General features: G+C 43.3%; 1 protein-coding gene across 3 annotated transcripts in view; it reads right to left on the reverse strand.

Annotated features, from left to right (window-relative positions):
* The window catches only part of myo18b (myosin XVIIIB), a 67,440-nt gene that overhangs the window by 153 nt on the left and 50,006 nt on the right, over positions 1-17,281 (reverse strand). For all 3 annotated transcript variants that reach the window (XM_079256313.1, XM_079256314.1, XM_079256315.1), the window contains 11 exons: positions 13,847-14,008; positions 13,667-13,780; positions 12,840-12,956; positions 12,685-12,768; positions 12,331-12,468; positions 12,036-12,221; positions 5,115-5,248; positions 4,986-5,027; positions 3,117-3,281; positions 873-1,823; positions 1-39 (listed from right to left, as the gene is read on the reverse strand). The exon at positions 1-39 is cut by the window's left edge and continues 153 nt beyond it. In XM_079256313.1, coding sequence (XP_079112439.1) covers positions 881-1,823; positions 3,117-3,281; positions 4,986-5,027; positions 5,115-5,248; positions 12,036-12,221; positions 12,331-12,468; positions 12,685-12,768; positions 12,840-12,956; positions 13,667-13,780; positions 13,847-14,008 — 2,085 coding nt within the window. In that variant the 3' untranslated portion in view covers positions 1-39; positions 873-880. The remainder of the gene's footprint in view (positions 40-872; positions 1,824-3,116; positions 3,282-4,985; positions 5,028-5,114; positions 5,249-12,035; positions 12,222-12,330; positions 12,469-12,684; positions 12,769-12,839; positions 12,957-13,666; positions 13,781-13,846; positions 14,009-17,281) is intronic.

Genomic DNA, 17,281 nt, shown 5'->3' on the forward strand with positions numbered 1-17,281 from the left:
GCTTTGAAGCTCACAGCTGGATGTGGACACATAAAGAGCCTGAAGGGAGATAATAAAAAAAAACGAACATGTTGGTCAGAGATGTGATGTGGAAGAGGTATGAGCATGTTGAGTCACAGACACAAGTCTGAGCCTGAATTCATCCACCACCTGAGAGTCACTCATCACAAGCTGAACTGGGACTGAAAAATACTACAACCTCAATTATTTCTGAGTCATGCGACACCAACTCTCAGTAGAGAGCTCATCTGGGAGAAAATGACGTTGGTGTTATGTGCATTTTACATGATTAATGACCATGTCTGATGGGTTTTCCACTTTGCGCCACAACAGTCAGGGACGGGTTTCCTGACAATGATGGTTGAAGTAAGGTGCAGAGTTAAAGCTGCAGAGTGAATGTAGACTGATGCGTTTAGTAGCGTCTTAAAGCTGGATTACAAGATTTAAACTTATTCCAGATTCTACACAAAGTTGCTATTTTTATTCAAGGAATCGAGAATTTCTGAATCAGGTTTTGTCTCAAACAGTCGATTATTGTGGAAACTTCTTGCTCAAAAGTGCAAATGACAATCACCACAAAAAAAGAAAGACTAAAAAATGGCTCTGAATGGAATTCTCCAACATGACAACAGAGCTAATGTAAAATCTGCAGCCCGCAGTTTTGAAGTGACAGCCTTTCATCGTTGATGAAGAAAGGAAGGAAGCAGTGGCGTCCTGAGCTGTGACGCTCGGAAAGGATTTCACAATCAGCTTAAGATTCTTTTGGGAAATAGGGCGCTGAAATGGAAGAAATTTGATGCATAAAACACTAAATTAAAGTCCCAGAGTTTCCTCACATACAGAATGTAGTCTCTTAGCGCCTGACAGCTCACCTCATCCGTCAGTCCACCTCCTTTTTAAGGTATTTCTTCATGACAGAAACCACGTCGCCCCCCTCGCTGCCCTCCGCCTCCAGTCTTTCTCCCCTAGGCCTCTCAAAGCGGCGTCTTGGCCCACTGCCCTGGGAGCTTCCTCCCGAACCACCTGAGCTGGAGGACTCTGTCTCGGAGCTCTTCCTACTACGGGTCGAAGGAGGCAGCTCTCCAAAGTGGACGCTCAGCGCCCTCCTTCCTCCTCTGACTGAGCTGGCCAGGCTGCTGGTGGACTGAGCTCTCCGGATGGCGGGAAGGATGTCAGAGGCTGCATCGTCGCGATCGCTGGCAAGGCGGCGGTTTTGGAACACCATTGGTTCTGAACCCAGAGCGCACTCGCCTCCATCCGTGGTGATGAGACTCCCCAGCGTGCACCGTCGCAGTACCTGAGGAGACCGCTGGATGGGGGTCGTTCCAGAGCGCAGGGGCTCATCTGGATCTTCCTCTGGGATGGACAGTGACGGAGGAGGATGGCGAGCAGAAAGAGTGGACGACAAAGAGGAGAGTCGTGGCAGTGACGGCAGCGAGGAAACTGAATCGCTTGAGCTGAAGCGAGAGATTTTTGCTCCAGCTGTAGATTCTTGAGAGTCAGTGATAGAGCGAGAGCTGGCAGCACGAGGCAGGAGAGGAGAGGACGGTTTCAGGATGCTGGGACCGGGTCGGGGTTCATGTATGTCTTCTGGACCAAGAGAGAGAGCTGATGACCTCCGTCTGAGGGTCGAGGCTCCGGTTGTTTGGTAAATTGGCAGGGACACGGCGCTGCCAGCTCCGTCTCCTGCATCTCCTCCTGCTCTGCGTTTACGGAGTCCATCCAGCAGCTCGGACAGGGCTGAAGAGGACGGGGCTCGGCTGACACGTCTGGCGCCGACTCCTCCAGTCTCAGAGCCCTCATCGTCAAAATCCACACACGAGCTGCAGGAGAATGACAGAAACACGATCAACTGAGGGCCTTCGCAGCAGCAGAAGCTAGTCTGCTGATTCAGTTGCTGTCTAACTGGGGTGAGTGGAGTGTATACTGGGATCCCTACAGGGAAAGCTTAAGGCTGAGAAATTAGCTGGTTCTCTGAAACACTTGCAAGGTACCTAAAGGCACTTTTAGGGGTACAAAGGATTGCCACTGGGGTGACACCCTCAAAGGTACAGCTGTGGTACCCATTTGTTATGTAGTTTGTACCTTATAAGGCTAAGAAAGCCCCCAAAGGTACAATGCTGGTCTTCATGAAGGTAAAAACTGTGCTGTTAAGGGTACAGCTGCAATTCCTTTGAGAGTACCACCCCAGTGACAATACTTTGTATCCATAAAGGGAGAATTAGGTACTTTATTTCCTATGAACCAATAAAGTATCCATAAATCCATAAAGGGAGAATTAGGTACTTTATTTCCTATAAATTGTCCCGACAAGCCCTGCGATGGACTGGCGAGCTGTCCAGGGTGTACCCTGCCTTTTGCCCCAAGACTGCTGGGATAGGCTCCAGCTTCCCCGCCACCCTGAATTGGATTAATCGGTTAGGAAAATAAATGAATAAATGTCTCGACAAGCCTTTTACATCACGCCGTTCTTGACTGACAGAAAGAAGAGACTCCTAAGAAGAGGAGATCCTCCCCTTCCTTTCTCCATGCAGTGAGGATGGTCTGGTGGCATACCTCACTCATGTTTCAGTCAGCTGGGCTTCATTTAACCCAAAGTTCTCTTTCAACATTAGTTTCAGTATCTTACTTTGGTACAGAGTGATTATTTCTGCAAGTCACGACATATATTCAGAGCTGTGGACGACAACGTGTGGAGGACAACGCGTGGAGGACAACGCGTGGAGGACAACGCGTGGAGGACAACGCGTGGAGGACAACGCGTGGAGGACAACGCGTGGACGACAACTTGTGGAGGACAACGTGTGGACGACGAGTCCCGTACTGAGAAGCCGAAGCCAGTGCTGACAGAGAGTATATCACAGCGACAGTCACACTGGATGACAGAATACAATAAAGACTACATAGTGACAGATACATGGTGTTCATAAAGCAGAAATTGTATGTTAAAGTTTTGTTCTGATAAAAAATATTCAGAATAAAACCAACCGTTGTCCAGTCTGGTATCGTTTTCTGCCTCTATGTAACGTAAAACCAGGACATAGTCTTCACACGTCACTGCTTGCTGTTTTGCAGTTTTAGCCTGATTGAACGTGATTTAAGGGTCTTGAACTTACCGGAAGCTGTATGTGCTCATGGTGTCGGTGACCGACTGTCGGCCATCTTGGCTGCTGTATGGTGAGCCGCCACCGCGAGATCCTCCTTTTGGAATTCCTAACCGACTACGAATCCCCTCTCCGACATCCTCCGTCCCAACTGAGCCAACGCTGGACACAGAGTCACTGCAGGACAATAGAAACAAAGGACAGAAACACCTCAGCACCTAGCCTTTAGCTAGCGGCTATGCATTATTAGCTGCAATGAGCATGCAACCACATTGCAGATGACTGTCTACGACTGCAGCTCAGCAACAGCAGATCATTCCACTGCAAGCCAGGCTGAAAACCTTGCATCACATTGCTTTTTTTCTGTTTCCATTCCTCTTGTGTTGTTTCGCTAAATAATGCAGATAAATCTCGATATGCACAGAAGAAGCTTTGGATTGACAGCCGCGATGGAAGCAGAGGTCACCAGAATAAATAAAAGATGCAGCAGGTTGTTAGATTAGAACCTTTATGGTCAGTTGGACTATCTATATTAATACCATACCGAAGAAGCCTGCAGTAAACTCAAGCAGTGAATTACACTGCAAAAACCTTAAAAAATCAAGAAAAAAATATAGAAAAATTAGGTAAACGTTTCTTAAAATATGATAAATTATCTGCCAACAGAACAAAAAAATTAGGCTTTTAAGTAAAAAATACTCTTAAAACAAGAGGAATTCTCTGGCATAAAAACTAAGAATTATCTTACCTTTAAAGAAAATAAGCATATGTGGACTCAATTTAAGATTTTTAATTTTACTTAGATTTCAGTTTTTGCAGTGTATATCTCTGTATTTAGAACATATAAATGTGCTACTTTATTTAACTCAACTCTGTATTATGGATTGAATTATACTTTTCTGTTTTTAACTCAAGGCAACTTAAAGGACAATTCCAGTTAGTAAAACCAAGAAACACACCAGGAAGCGAATATGTAATCACCACTTCCAGAGGACTTCAACCAGCTGTTTAGTACCATCAGTGGTTGTCAGTGGTCTGGCGATGCTGATGTCATTTTTCTGCATGATGATGCATTTGGTTCAGACTTTAATGCAGAAAGACGTATCAGCACAGTGACATGGCTGACAGATTAGCCTGGACGTGGTGGTGAAATAGCAAAAGATCCATGACAAGGCTCCATCCTGCAGAGCTCATCTGTCAGACGCTGCATGAGAAAGCTGGAAGATGTTTTAGAATTCAGGCTGTCAGAAACGCAGGAAGAGCTGCAACAAAGTACGAGATGAGCAAAAAAAAAAACCGCTGGTTTTATTCAGATTTACTGACATATTCAGCTGTAAAGATGTTGCTGTAGCAGAGAACCACGTGCTGCTGGCGTCTTGGAGCATTTTAGCTCAACTTTCGGGACCTGCAGGATGTTGCGTTCTGCAACTACAGATGTAGACGACTGATTTAGCCAGGTGTGTGTGTTGGAGCGTCTGCATTTACAACGTGTTCAGAGCACGCTTGAAGAGCACTTTTTATGGATTTTTTGAAGTGCACGCTTGGCCAAATGGGCTTTCCATATACAGAAAGACACATTTTGCCGTCTCTTGTTTCTTTCCAGCTGGACAAACATCCACTAAAAGTGGTGATTCCATCATTTCTGCCAGGAGTTGCACCAACTGATTCGTCTTTATCGGCTGATTTAATGAAAACATTTCCATCAATCAGAGACTTGAGTTCAGTTGTAACAAGCAGGAATTATCCTTTAAGTTCTTGTTCACTGTAAATACGCTTACTGGTCACACCTCATGACCTGATGCTCAGGTCACAACTGCAAACTACCATCTCTCTCTCACACACACACACACGCACACACACACGCAGCCATGAGTTCCTTACAGGTCCTTCTTTCGAGTAAAGGACTCCACAGCAGTTTGAACGCTGGATTTAAGAGCAGAGCAGTGAAAGGTTGAGTTGAAGGTCAGATGTATGATGATTTAATCTTTAAGCTCGCCAAAGTCTCGTTACCTCTCTGTATCACTTTCATCACTCGACTCCACTTCCTCCAGGGCGGCCTGCAGATCCACGATGCGGCGGATGGACGTCTCCAGGTCGGCCTGCAACGCCTGTCTGACGGCGGAGAGCTCCTCCACCTGCATTTCCTGAGAGCAAATCAGATTAGAGGACGTTGGCAGACACCAGGGTGAATACGACACTCACCTTCAACAGGCCAGCTGTATGTTTTCATCCACCAGCGACCTGAAAAGACCCCAGGGCTCAATCCGCCTCCGCAATTACCTTCATTTGAGCCCATATTACCTCATCAGTCAAACCCTGAATGTCTCATGGCGCCTCTTCCCTCACACACACACATTCCTATGGCCTGGGCTCGCTGCCGGTGTCTGCAGCACTTTGGCCCAGTTATTAAAAAGAAAATAGCGACATACGCGCTCTGACATTGGGAGAATAGAGTGATTTATTAATTCATCTGGTCTGTGCTTTCTGTTTTTGTCCCATCTCTCCAGCATCCTGTCACACACCCCTGCAAACACAAACACACAAGCGCATGCACACATGCAAAAGCTCCTAAAGCTTTCAAATTATTGGCTTTGTTGGCTTTGAGGAGACGGGTGAGGGTGCAGCGGTTGTCATAGAGACACATAAGCATGTATGAGTATGTGTGTGTGTGTGTGTGTGTGTGTGTGTGTGTGTGTGTGTGTGTGTGTGTGCTCATAACCTTGAAGAGACAATGAGGATTAACCACAGTCAGAGAGAGAAAGCAGGATGAAGGAGAGATGACGTTATGAATGGTGCTGGGGAGGTGGGAGGAGGAGGAGGAATGTGTGTCTGTTGCTGTTTGTATGAATATGTCTGTTCATGAAGTGTGTGTGTGTGTGTTTGCACAGACAGTCAGTAGGTTGTTAAAGGGCAGCCTTGTGTGTGTGTGTGTGTGTGTGTGTGTGTGTGTGTGTGTTTCTTTGTGCTAATTACGGAACAATTATTGGATCGCTTCTTTTCTTCTGCTCAGAGTTCATAAAGCGAGAAGAAGGACTGAGAATGTCGGACGGTTGTTTTCACCTGAATGATGAAGATGAGTTTTAGCTTTTTACTTTCAGTATTAAACACAGATCTGTTGCATCAGACCACATTTATTTCTCCTAACTTGATATTTCTACAGTCCCAACAAATCCACCAGAAAAAGAAAAGACCATTCCCAGCTATCTTCTATCTGCCACCAGTACACAAACATGAGCATGTTCATAATAACAGAATCTAAGTGTGTATCGTTGTGTGTTGCAGATGAAAAACCCTGTTTGGTGTTTAAAACTACAGAAAAAAGAAACAAGTTTTATGTCTTGAAAGGTGCTGATACTGTTTATATTCTCAGCTGTTGGACTTGTGTTTAAGTTTTCTGCTGAGAATCTATATTTGTGAATAATAAGAGTTTGAAACATGTATTTTACCGGCGAATAATCCCCACTGTTAATATGCAGTATGTCCTCCGTTTGCAGCTGAAACCGCCCTGGCTCTGCGGTGGATGGATTTAACTGAGACGGTTTGATGTGGTTTCCTAAAGCATATTTTGCAGAGCGGAGGGGAGCATTATCCCAGCGAATGAGGCCACTGACACTGAGGGAAAAGTTTCTATGAAAGGAAGCACTGACGTTCATATTCCCTGCAGAACACTGACCACAGCATCTGCCGATGCAACTTATCTTCTTCTGCTGCATTACAGACACGCGACACCGCAGCTTCCATGCTGATAACGATTCCATTCGTTTGCAGAACTTTTCCATCGATATTGATATCAATATTTCTAGCCCCTTAAAGGAAAATCATAATTACAAAGAGTGCATTTATATTTTTACTCAAAGGGCAATACAGAATGTAAATGAAACTTAAAAACATCCTGAATAAAATTTTAAAGCAATAATAAATTAAACCAATGAGTACATTAAAAAAAAAATAATAATAAAGGAAATTTTTTTAAATGATAAAAACATAAAACCAGATTATTCATATTTAGTATATGGAAAAAAAAAAGTAATGAATACATTTGAACAGAAAACCAACATTAAACTGGTAAAATATCAAAACAAAACCTCATCAGCGCCAACAGAAGCAGCATCATCATGACACCTGATTGGCTACCATAGTCACATGACCCAGAAGGAACACACCGCTGCTGTGTTTCACACACAACTTTAGTGCCTGATGATTCTGGGAAGTGAAAACAAACGCTGTGTTTGCCATCAGCAGACTGGTATCTCAATTTACCTAAATAAAGTAGTGAAACCGATATTTTGACTTGCAAATATTGAAGTAACGACTCCAGAGCATCGCCGAGCACATCCCTACAGTGACTGCGTTTCCGTGACACCTAGAATTTCACAAAAAACTAAATATCACAATAAAATAGAAAATGCCAATGAAAACACCTACATTTCGAAAAAAAAAAGTCTCAAAGTCTTTATGCTCTCATGAGGTGGTGTTTCAGACGTTTTTATAAATGAAAAATGTCGCAAAGATGTAATGGAAACACTTGACGTATTCCCGGACGTGACGTGGGGGGTCATGTGACCAGTACATTTTCCAGTAAAGATGGTACGGTGTGGAACAAACAGCGAATTTTAGAGCTTTAGAAAAGAAAATTAGAAAGAATAGTTTGGAAAATTTGTAGCAAATTCCCTGCAGCAAGTAGAAAACCCCAAAATAACGCTACACGGCTACCTTGCATAAGCCGCAATTCTCGTAAAATCTCGTCAACTGGATGGTATCTTACGGGAAAACACTGATTAACGGAAACACCTGCAAATCGTTACATACAGTTGTGCTCATATTTATTCATACCCTTTCATTAAAGAAGGAAAAAAACAGCTGCCTGTAAAATCAGCTGAAATTGACAAAAGTAATAATAAATAAAAAGATTTATGAAAATCATGACATTATTTTCTAATTCTGGTTCAATAGAAATATTTTTAAAAAAAACAAAAAAAAACAAACAAATAAGATCATTTATTACATATTACATCAGTCATAAAGTAATATTTAGTTGAACAATCCTTTAATGTTTCCGCTCCAGTCAGGTGTTTTCTGTTCCTCTCAGTCAGACTTCTGCACCTGTTGTTGTTTTTTTTTCTTCTTCAACTCAATTAAATGAAAAAACAGAGTCTTATATTACTAAATTATATTTTTGCAAATTTTTAGTTATTGTTCCTTTTTTAAGTCTCCAGTTATTTGAGTGATTGTTGTAAATTCAGCTTTTCTGTAATGAAAGGGGATGAAGACATATGAGCACAGCTGTATAAATTGCTTTTGTAAAAAGAAAAAAAAAAAACTGTAATAAACGACATAGATCAGTCACCTACTTCGAGGTCCATGGTCCACTTCAGGCGTCCATGTGACCAGTGTTGGTACTTTGTGATGGACATTGGTCACCATGGTAACCTTGACTAATCTGCAGCTCAGCGAACATCTGCAGTAAACGGTGATGTCCTGTGTGACACTTTGCAGGAACCGGATCAGAGACCGAAGCTTCACTACCTCCATGCATTATTCAGCATTTTGTAGATTTGAGTTTTATTCCTATTAAATACTTTATTTCATGAAAACAGCTACTTATCTGTATTTATTGTTCATATAAAGACACCTAAGTCTCTAATCAGTGATTTCATTTGACTTGGCAGATTTTGGTGCTTGGCATGTTTGTGACAGTTTCAATGAGAGGGATGAAGACGAAGGGATAAGAGAGCATGGAGAGGAGGTGTTAATTCAGGTGGAATATCAAAGGAACATGTTTCCAGGATGTATTTGTTTTAACATTGATTATTTTTAATGTACTGGAAGAGAGTTCAGATGGACTGGGACCTTCAGCCACAATCTTACTGATGCATTTGATCTATTTATCACCAGACAGTTAAAAATAAAAGCTTTCTAAGAAAAAAACAAGAGATAGTTAATTGAAAACGGGAGTCTTACAACAAGCACATCTTTTAACTCGGCCTGCAGCTTGTTTAATCGATGCACCAGCACTTCACCTGCATTTTTCTCTGGTCCTGAGGTCACTAATGGGAAAACTGCGGAAGTGTAATGATGTTCCTAGATGAGCAGGAGGCTCAGGCGCGTTTATGTTCACATCCCTGAAAGAGGTCATTTTTATAACAAAATCAATTTCCCTGCTTCACAGCGTAGACTCGGGTGTCTCAAGTTCCAGCCAAGTTAAAACTCTAAAGACTACAACCAACGCAGGACACAGAAGCATGAACCTGACATCCATCCATGCTGTTTGAGGGGTGGAGTGACCCACCCAGCTCATCTAACAGGCTTTTCCCTGCTTTTGCTGCCTCTGACCTGTGGGATGGTTAGGAGTTAAAACAGGGGTCAGATTCTGATGCCACATCAACGATTCCCACCAGAACATAGAGATATAGACTCCAGTCCAACTATCATGAGGGATGAAGCAGATATGTGTGTAGAGACTTTATCTGAGCCATCAGGCAGTTCCCACTAATGACAATAATGCTTTTCAAATGTTCCAGATAATGAAACAGCTGCTGTTTGTGTTAAAGAGAGCAGCTGCTTTGGAAGTGTGATGCACTTTAGTCATCGCCTGGAGGAAGTCTATCCTGCCAGCCTGTCTCCTAAAATGTTGTCCCGCAGCCTGGGTAGGAGTACGGCCCCACTGGGCTTTATATTTAGCAGCTTCCACGCTGTCCAGGTAACGCAGAGCCGGCAGAGACAACGAGGAACAAGACAGAGCAACCTGCTGTCATCTGTGACTCAACACAGATGTGAAGAAAGAAGCAGGTCATCAAAGAGCACGAGGAAAATAAGGAAGATGAAGGCAGACATCAAGAGATATCTGTGCAGCTAGTATGGTGCAGGAAGCTTTTGGTTTTTGGAGCGCCCTTGTTTCATCAGTATCTGCTGTAAACAGTTCTTTTGTCCAGTTTCTCTGAATACTCTACGGACATACTGCACACCACGCTGAGAAATGCCAACTTTTCAGCAAACATCACTTTGGGAATCACCTTGTTGATGCAAAAATCCCATTTTCTGCCCATCAGGCTGTGTAATCTTCATAGATGCAACTAAAGAAATGGGAGCAAACTCTGTCTGTGTGACAGGCTGCTGGTAACAGAGAGATCCAGCTGTTTATTTTACACAATACTGGTTCATTCCTTCACTTAGAAGTCTTTTTATGCTGAATCATTCATCAGGTACAAAGACTGGACTGAAAATGGGTGGGAAAAAAAGTGGCAAACGTCCAAAGAAAAACTATGAAAGACCTTCGGAAAGCTGGAGAACTATTGATTGACAGTGCTTTAAAAGATCTTGGCAAATTCTGGCTGCATGAAAGCAAAATCTAAGAAAGTGAGGACTGATCAAGACTTTCTAAGTATTCCAGGCAAGAGGTTGTATTCTGATCACTGGAAACAGATTAGAAATTAGGACCGCCACACGCTATAGCGGTTTCCTCTTCTGGCTGGAATGTCCTCTCCAGGTTGGGAATGAGACCCCCGACTCTCACCTATGGTCATGAGCTGTGGGGAGTGACTGAATAACAAGGTCCTGGATACAACTGGTCACAATGAGTGTCTGGACTCTGGAGCAGCTCAGCGTACAACTGCTGCTCCTCTGCATCAACATGAACCAGATGAGGGGGCTCCGATATCTGGTTAGAATGCCTCTCTGGTGACGTGTTCTGGGTAGATCTCACCAGGAGAAGACCTGGGACAAGCTGGAGGGGACCAGATGTCTTTGTTAGTCTTTGGAATGCTCAAGATTTCCCAGATCAGCTGGAAAAGCAGCCAGAAAGACGGAAGTCTGGAGTTGTCTGCTTAAGCTGCTGCTCCCAACCCAACTCTGATAAGTCGTAAACGATGGACGGACAGACGAATGGATGGATGGATGAATGGATTGATGGATGGATGGACGGACAGAGGGACAAATGGATGGATGGTTGGATGGATGGATGGACGAATGGACAGAAGAACAGAAGGACCAACGAACGGACGGATAGATGAATGGATAGATAGATGATGGATGGATGGACAGACGGACGGACGAATGGACGGATGGATGGGCAGATGGATGGATGGATGGATGGACGGATGATGGATGGATGGATGGATGGATGGAGGGACGGATGGATGGATGGACGGATGGATGGATGGATGGATGGATGGATGGATGGATGGAGGGACAGACGGATGGATGGATGGACGGATGGATGGATGGATGGATGGATGGAGAGATGGATGGTCGGATTCAGCAAAGCAGCACCGTATCATGATTTAACCACCGCTGTGCTTTACTGTTAGCCGGCTCTTCTTATGTTTTCTGTTTCTTTTCTACTCAGAGATTCTACTTTAGTTTTTTTCTTTCTACAGAACAATTTCAGGGAGATTGTAGATCTTTTTTTTTTAAACTTTACTTTTCCAAATCAAAGAGGTGTGAAAGAAGGAGCTTCTGGAGGAGCCAGCAGGAAGAAAGTAGATGTGTTTATTTTGTGGAAGTCATGTTCGGCTGAAGCAGTGGAACTGAAAAGTTTCTTTGTTTTTCATGGTTTTCCATCCATTTATTTATTCCTAAAAAAACATCCCTGATGAAAGAGATTATACTAGAGAATGCAACAGGAGAAAAGGAAACAATCAAAACACCTTTTCATCTCTTCTTTTTTTGTTTCTTTTTTCGGCGGTTTCCTGCTTGGTGCAGGTGGAAACCACCTCTACAGATACTTCCAGATGGTTCCTAAACACTTCAGCTCTGCATCCTTGAAGCATTGTAACAAAAATTATGGCTGCCAAACTTCAAACATGTAAATGTGTGTTAAAACTGGATTTTAGACAGTTTTGGTGACCTTGTTTTTTTTTAGAAATGGGTTTTATTCAGACACCTCTCACAGGTGTTGTAAAAAGAGTAAAAATGGTGGTTTGATCACGTTACCAGCTCCATGCGTCTGCGGCTGCTGTCCTGCTCTCTCAGGCTCATCTCCTCCATCTCCACTCTCATCTCCTGCAGCCGTTGCTGGTAATAGCGGGCGTTCTCCTTCTCCCGGGCTTCAGCCTGGGCGCTCTGCTCCAGCTCCTCTCCCAGGCGAACCACACTGTCCCTCAAACGCAGCACCAGTACCTGCACATCACATGGAATTGGGACAAAAGTGAGATAAAAGCCGCGGAGGGATTACAATATCACACTCATAATTATGTGATGAAATTGGAAAAGCATTATCTGATCTTACCTCAAACCTCTTGACTTGGCCTCTCTGAAACTCCAATTTATTTTCCAGGTCACACACACGAGCCTCTTGTTTACTGACGATGCTGCGCCCCACAGTGGACGACTCCAGGAACTGCACCCTGGACGTGCACTGCTGCAGCTGCAGAATGAGGAGCAGGGTGAACCAACATTTCAATTAAGCACAGATATGTCAGTGAACGCAGCAGTGCTCCACCTGAAGCTCACAGGTGTGAAGATGAGCAACAAGGAGGCTGAGTGATCCAGAAATCCATGACAATCTCATCTGGGCCAGTTTTACCTGCAATTTCATTCATAAATATTCACGTGTATTTTCTGCATGTCAGACGCAGTTTACCTCTTCTTGCAGAGACTGTCTCTGCTTCTTCACTTCCTCCAGTTCAGCCTGCAGGTCTCTGATCTGAGCGATGTCGCTGGAGGACTGATGGAGACCAAACATGAGGCTCTTTGTTTGCTTCAGGATGTTTATTGTATGATTAATGATGGCGGTACCTGTGCAATAAGGGCTTTGTGCTTCTTCATAAGCTCATTGAGGTCTTCCTGGTCCTCCTCGAGCCTCTTCAGCAGATCCACCTTCTCATGCTGCAGCATGGCCAGCTGCTCATCCACCTGCATTCACAGAAAAAGGAGAGACTCATACAGCTTCAGCTTGATTTAACTCAGGGATCAACACCCTGCACTTCTTGGTCCGGTGTTCTGCAGGTTTTAGATGCTGATCTAAAGGAAACAGTTCTAGAAAACAGACCATTTCAGGTCAGGTTCATCAGGTTTCAGCATTTATCTTTAGTCTGGTTTAAGTTTTGAAGCTTTAGTTTAACAGACACCTGCATGAGAAGATACAAACTCACCTGAGAGAGTTAACTGGCTATGAGGAAGGGAAACACCAACTTAACTGGTCAATCAAAGCCAATCATGTCACAATATCCCCCCTCCCCACCTCCATCCAGACCAGAACCACACTCTATGAGCCAGATAATTCAGGCAAAAACCATTTAAATTCTCTTAAAACTTCTCCATTTCAATACTACGTGGTTTGTCTGCACATTAGCAGATTCAACAGGTCTGACAGGATCTCTTAACTGGCTGACATCAAAATCAGAGCCAACTTCTGACCTCAGGTTCTACAGAAATTCACCCATTTCTAATAGAAATGTCACCCCGAGTTATTTTCCAGACGATGCAAAACCAGAAGAGAAGTAGCTTTGTGACAAACATGCAACAAGCAGCTCATCCGGGAGGATTGGGGACTCACGAAAAACCAAATCACAGCTGCAAATGAGAGATTATAAGCAGTCAAAAGCAGTAAACTTCCTTCTCACCACACTCTTCTGCTTGCAGATATTCTCCAGCTCCAGCTGAGTGTTCTCCAGCTCCTGCGTGAGGGTTTTCTGAACGCTCTCAACCTCCAGACGCCGCGCCTCGCTCTCCTCAAGCTGATCAGAGACAAAGATGGGTCAGGCGGTGGTGAGGTGGTGTGTAGACGAGGGGGGGGGGTTTACCTGGAAGTGCAGCCGCTCTATCTGCTCTTTGCTGCCGTCGGGCAGGTTCTGACCCGAGCTGTCGATGGTAGCGAGGAGCAGCTGGGCGTCGGCCAGCAGGGCGTGAGTTCTCTTCAGGTCTCTCCTCAACTTCTTCTCCACGTCGAAGTCTCTGTGTCCCACCTACAACATGAGAAAGATTCAGAACTCAGCTGAATAAAACAAAAGACAAAGATGATGAACATACGTGCATATAGATGATGAAATTATTTAACATGGAAAAGAGATCAAATTCCTGCGAGTGATGCTGAATATTAAAATGAGTTGGATCTCCACATCAGACGCATGCAGCAGAAGTCTCCATCACACATAAAATAAAGCAGCTCCTGAATACAAATCACTTCATATTGTTCATTAACGTTACCTAACGTAAGGTACTGCATACGTCTGAGGCTACAGCTGTAAAAACTAAACGTTCCCAGTCGTCTGGTGGTCCTCATCTGCAGCCACATGAAGCTGTTTATTAGCAATATGTTCCCACAAGAATAAAGCAGATTTTCGGGCTGTGTGGTAAAAATAAAACTTTCTTCCCTCTAAACCCTGCAGACTTGGATTGGAGCTGGTTGCCAGCTTGGCCACACACCAAGTCCTTGGCCACTTATCAAGAGTCTAATTACATCCTTACAGTGACAGAGTGTTAAATTAGCCACCTCCAACTCGCTGCATATGCTGGTTTAGTCGAGCCCATAATGGAGGAATGACATATCCATCATCTGGAGAGCTTTAACCCACAACGAGAATGATTTATGACGAAAAGCTGGAAGGAAGCAGCCCAAGTGCAGGTTGGTGAAAACATCTGGCTCCTGAGGACGTCTTTAGGTTTACTAGATCAGATTTAAACGTTTGGATGATGTGTTGCACGTATAGATGAAAGAAAACACAGAAGCAATATGACCTGCTGCTCAGTGATAAGTGAATAACTGTTGATCAGATGTGAGTTTTTATAAGCTCTTAGTTCAAACTTACAGGACTGATTTACGTTCCGATCCCCTCAGAGCCAATAAAACATCATAATAATGTATTTATTATACATTTTCAGTATATTTAAGATGCATACGTGTGTGAAAAACTGGCTTATAGCGGAGTTGTTTTCCAGACCTTCTTTAAATGTGAAGTGTTTTTAGTTTTACACAGAAGCTTGCATCATTTATCCAGGACAGTCATGTAAAAGGAAACTATGTTTGCATTAAACTGGAATATTTTACACGATACAACAAACAACGTAATTACAAAGTAATTAAAAGTTATCTGGATGTTTCAAGCATAAAATAAGGAAAAAATAATCCCTGACAAATAAGAGAAAACCATCTAATAAACTGTCATCTTTTATTTAATAAAACTAAAGCAACAAACTAAATCCGTCCCAAGATTCAGCAGCTTGTCGGAGCATCTTCAGCTGCAGCAAGTTAACATGATGGTTTTATCCACTCGGACTTTCATTCGTTTATTTCTCCACTGATGGTCCCACCACAGCATTTCATCCAGGTGGAGGTCTGGACTTTGACTGAAACATGTCAGCACCTTTATTTGTTTCTCTTTGAGTGCAGTAGATCTGCTGCTGTTGGGATCACTGTCCTGGTAATGGGTAATGTCAGGTAATGTCCTCCCTTCTTCTGGCATGTCTCCGGGAGGTCCGACTGGGTATGGTGGTGCTGATTAAAGAGGCAACACATCACCATCAAGTGTTCCAGTCTCCTCATCACCAGACTGTTGCCGGTACAACCCCAGCAGATCAGTGTTTGTCCAGTTTTCAGATGTCTTGTTCAGTGTTTTATGTGAATATTTTCAGAGAGAGTCCTGTTACGACTGGAGCCCGCTGCACATCTACCTCGTCAGGCATCAAACTCCAGTCCTCGAGGGCCGGTATCCTGCAGGTTTTTGTTGTCTCCATGCTCCAACACACCTGACCAAAATTCATAAATAGTTTGACAAGAAGCTGCTGGATCTATTTGATTTGAATCAGCTGTGCTGGTGGAGGGATACAACAAAAACATGACGGATATCGGCCTTCGAGGACTGGAGTATGACACCTCTGTGCTAGACCTTTATCTTTTGTCTCCATCTGTCCCATCACGTCCTGTCTTTTTTCCCCAGCCATGTTTACCAGCCAATTTTCCTTCTAAGGATGCAGCGATCCAGTTTTTGGGAGTTCCGATCCGACACCGATATCTGAAACTGGAATATCTGCCGATACCAGATGTGTTTATGTGAATATTATTGTGACTATGGTTATTATTGCTGTTATAACTGTATAAGATTTCATCAAGTTGTAATAAATGACCCATCCTTTCTGAAGTTACCTCACCAATACAAATATAATAACATTACAGGTCGAACCATTTCAACACGTTTTAGTTTGATTTGTAACATTTTACCTAAATACAACTATAAATGTGTGGTTTTGAAACAAAGATCTCGCTTTTAGTGTAACAAAAAATGTCACATTTTAACATTCAAGGCATTTATTTCCTTTAAAACACGCCCGCAGCATGTCATCAAACACATCTGCACTGGCTTGACTAGTGTGGTATCGGTACACTTTTATTAACACCAAGTACGAGGGAACTGGCTTGTTATTGAGCCGATACCGGTACTGGTATCGGTGCATCCCTAGTTCCTTCAGACACTTCCACCACCCAGGATGATTCCCTCTGAAGGATCTGTACAATAAACATTTGTTCATTTCCTTCCTGCTGCCTCTGTCCTTTCCTGAGTCTCTATCAGGTGGCAACAGGTGGACTCACCTCTGACTCTACAATACTTTGGTGTCCAAAGGAGTTTAAAGGTGGAGTATGCAAGATTTTCAATATTTTCAAAATAAATTAACTAAAAGAAATAACTACAATCATAATTAAATAGTTTTTTTTAAGTTTAATTAATGACAAAGACCCTTCTTAAATATTTGCCTACCAGTAAAAAAAAAAAAGAGTGCTTTTTGTCATTAATTAAACTTTATTTTAATTTAATAACGCATCAAATATGGACAGACTGGAACCTACATGTTCAAAAAACTATCTAATTATGATTGTAGTTATTTTATTAGTTTTTTTTTTTTTTTTAAAATATTGAAAACCTTACATACTCCACCTTTAATGACTGCAAGCCGTCCAGATCCAGTGGCTGCAGAACAAGCCCAGATCATCATCCCTCCACCGCCGTGCTTGGCAGTTGGTATGAGGTGTGTCTGGTCTGTCTATAGCAGGAATCCTCAATCCGGGTCCTTGAGGACCGGTGTCCTGCAGGTTTTTCCAAGTATCCCTGCTGCAACCCACTGGATTCAAATCAATTAATCCAGTCTGAGTCAGGAACACTTGGAAAACCTGCAGGACACCGATCCTCCAGGACCTGGATTGAGGATCCCTGGTCTACAGGACAGACTGGTCTTGTGGTTCGCTC

Source organism: Telmatherina bonti (assembly GCF_933228915.1).
Source record: "Telmatherina bonti genome assembly, chromosome: 17".
Taxonomy (NCBI): Eukaryota; Metazoa; Chordata; class Actinopteri; order Atheriniformes; family Telmatherinidae; genus Telmatherina; species Telmatherina bonti.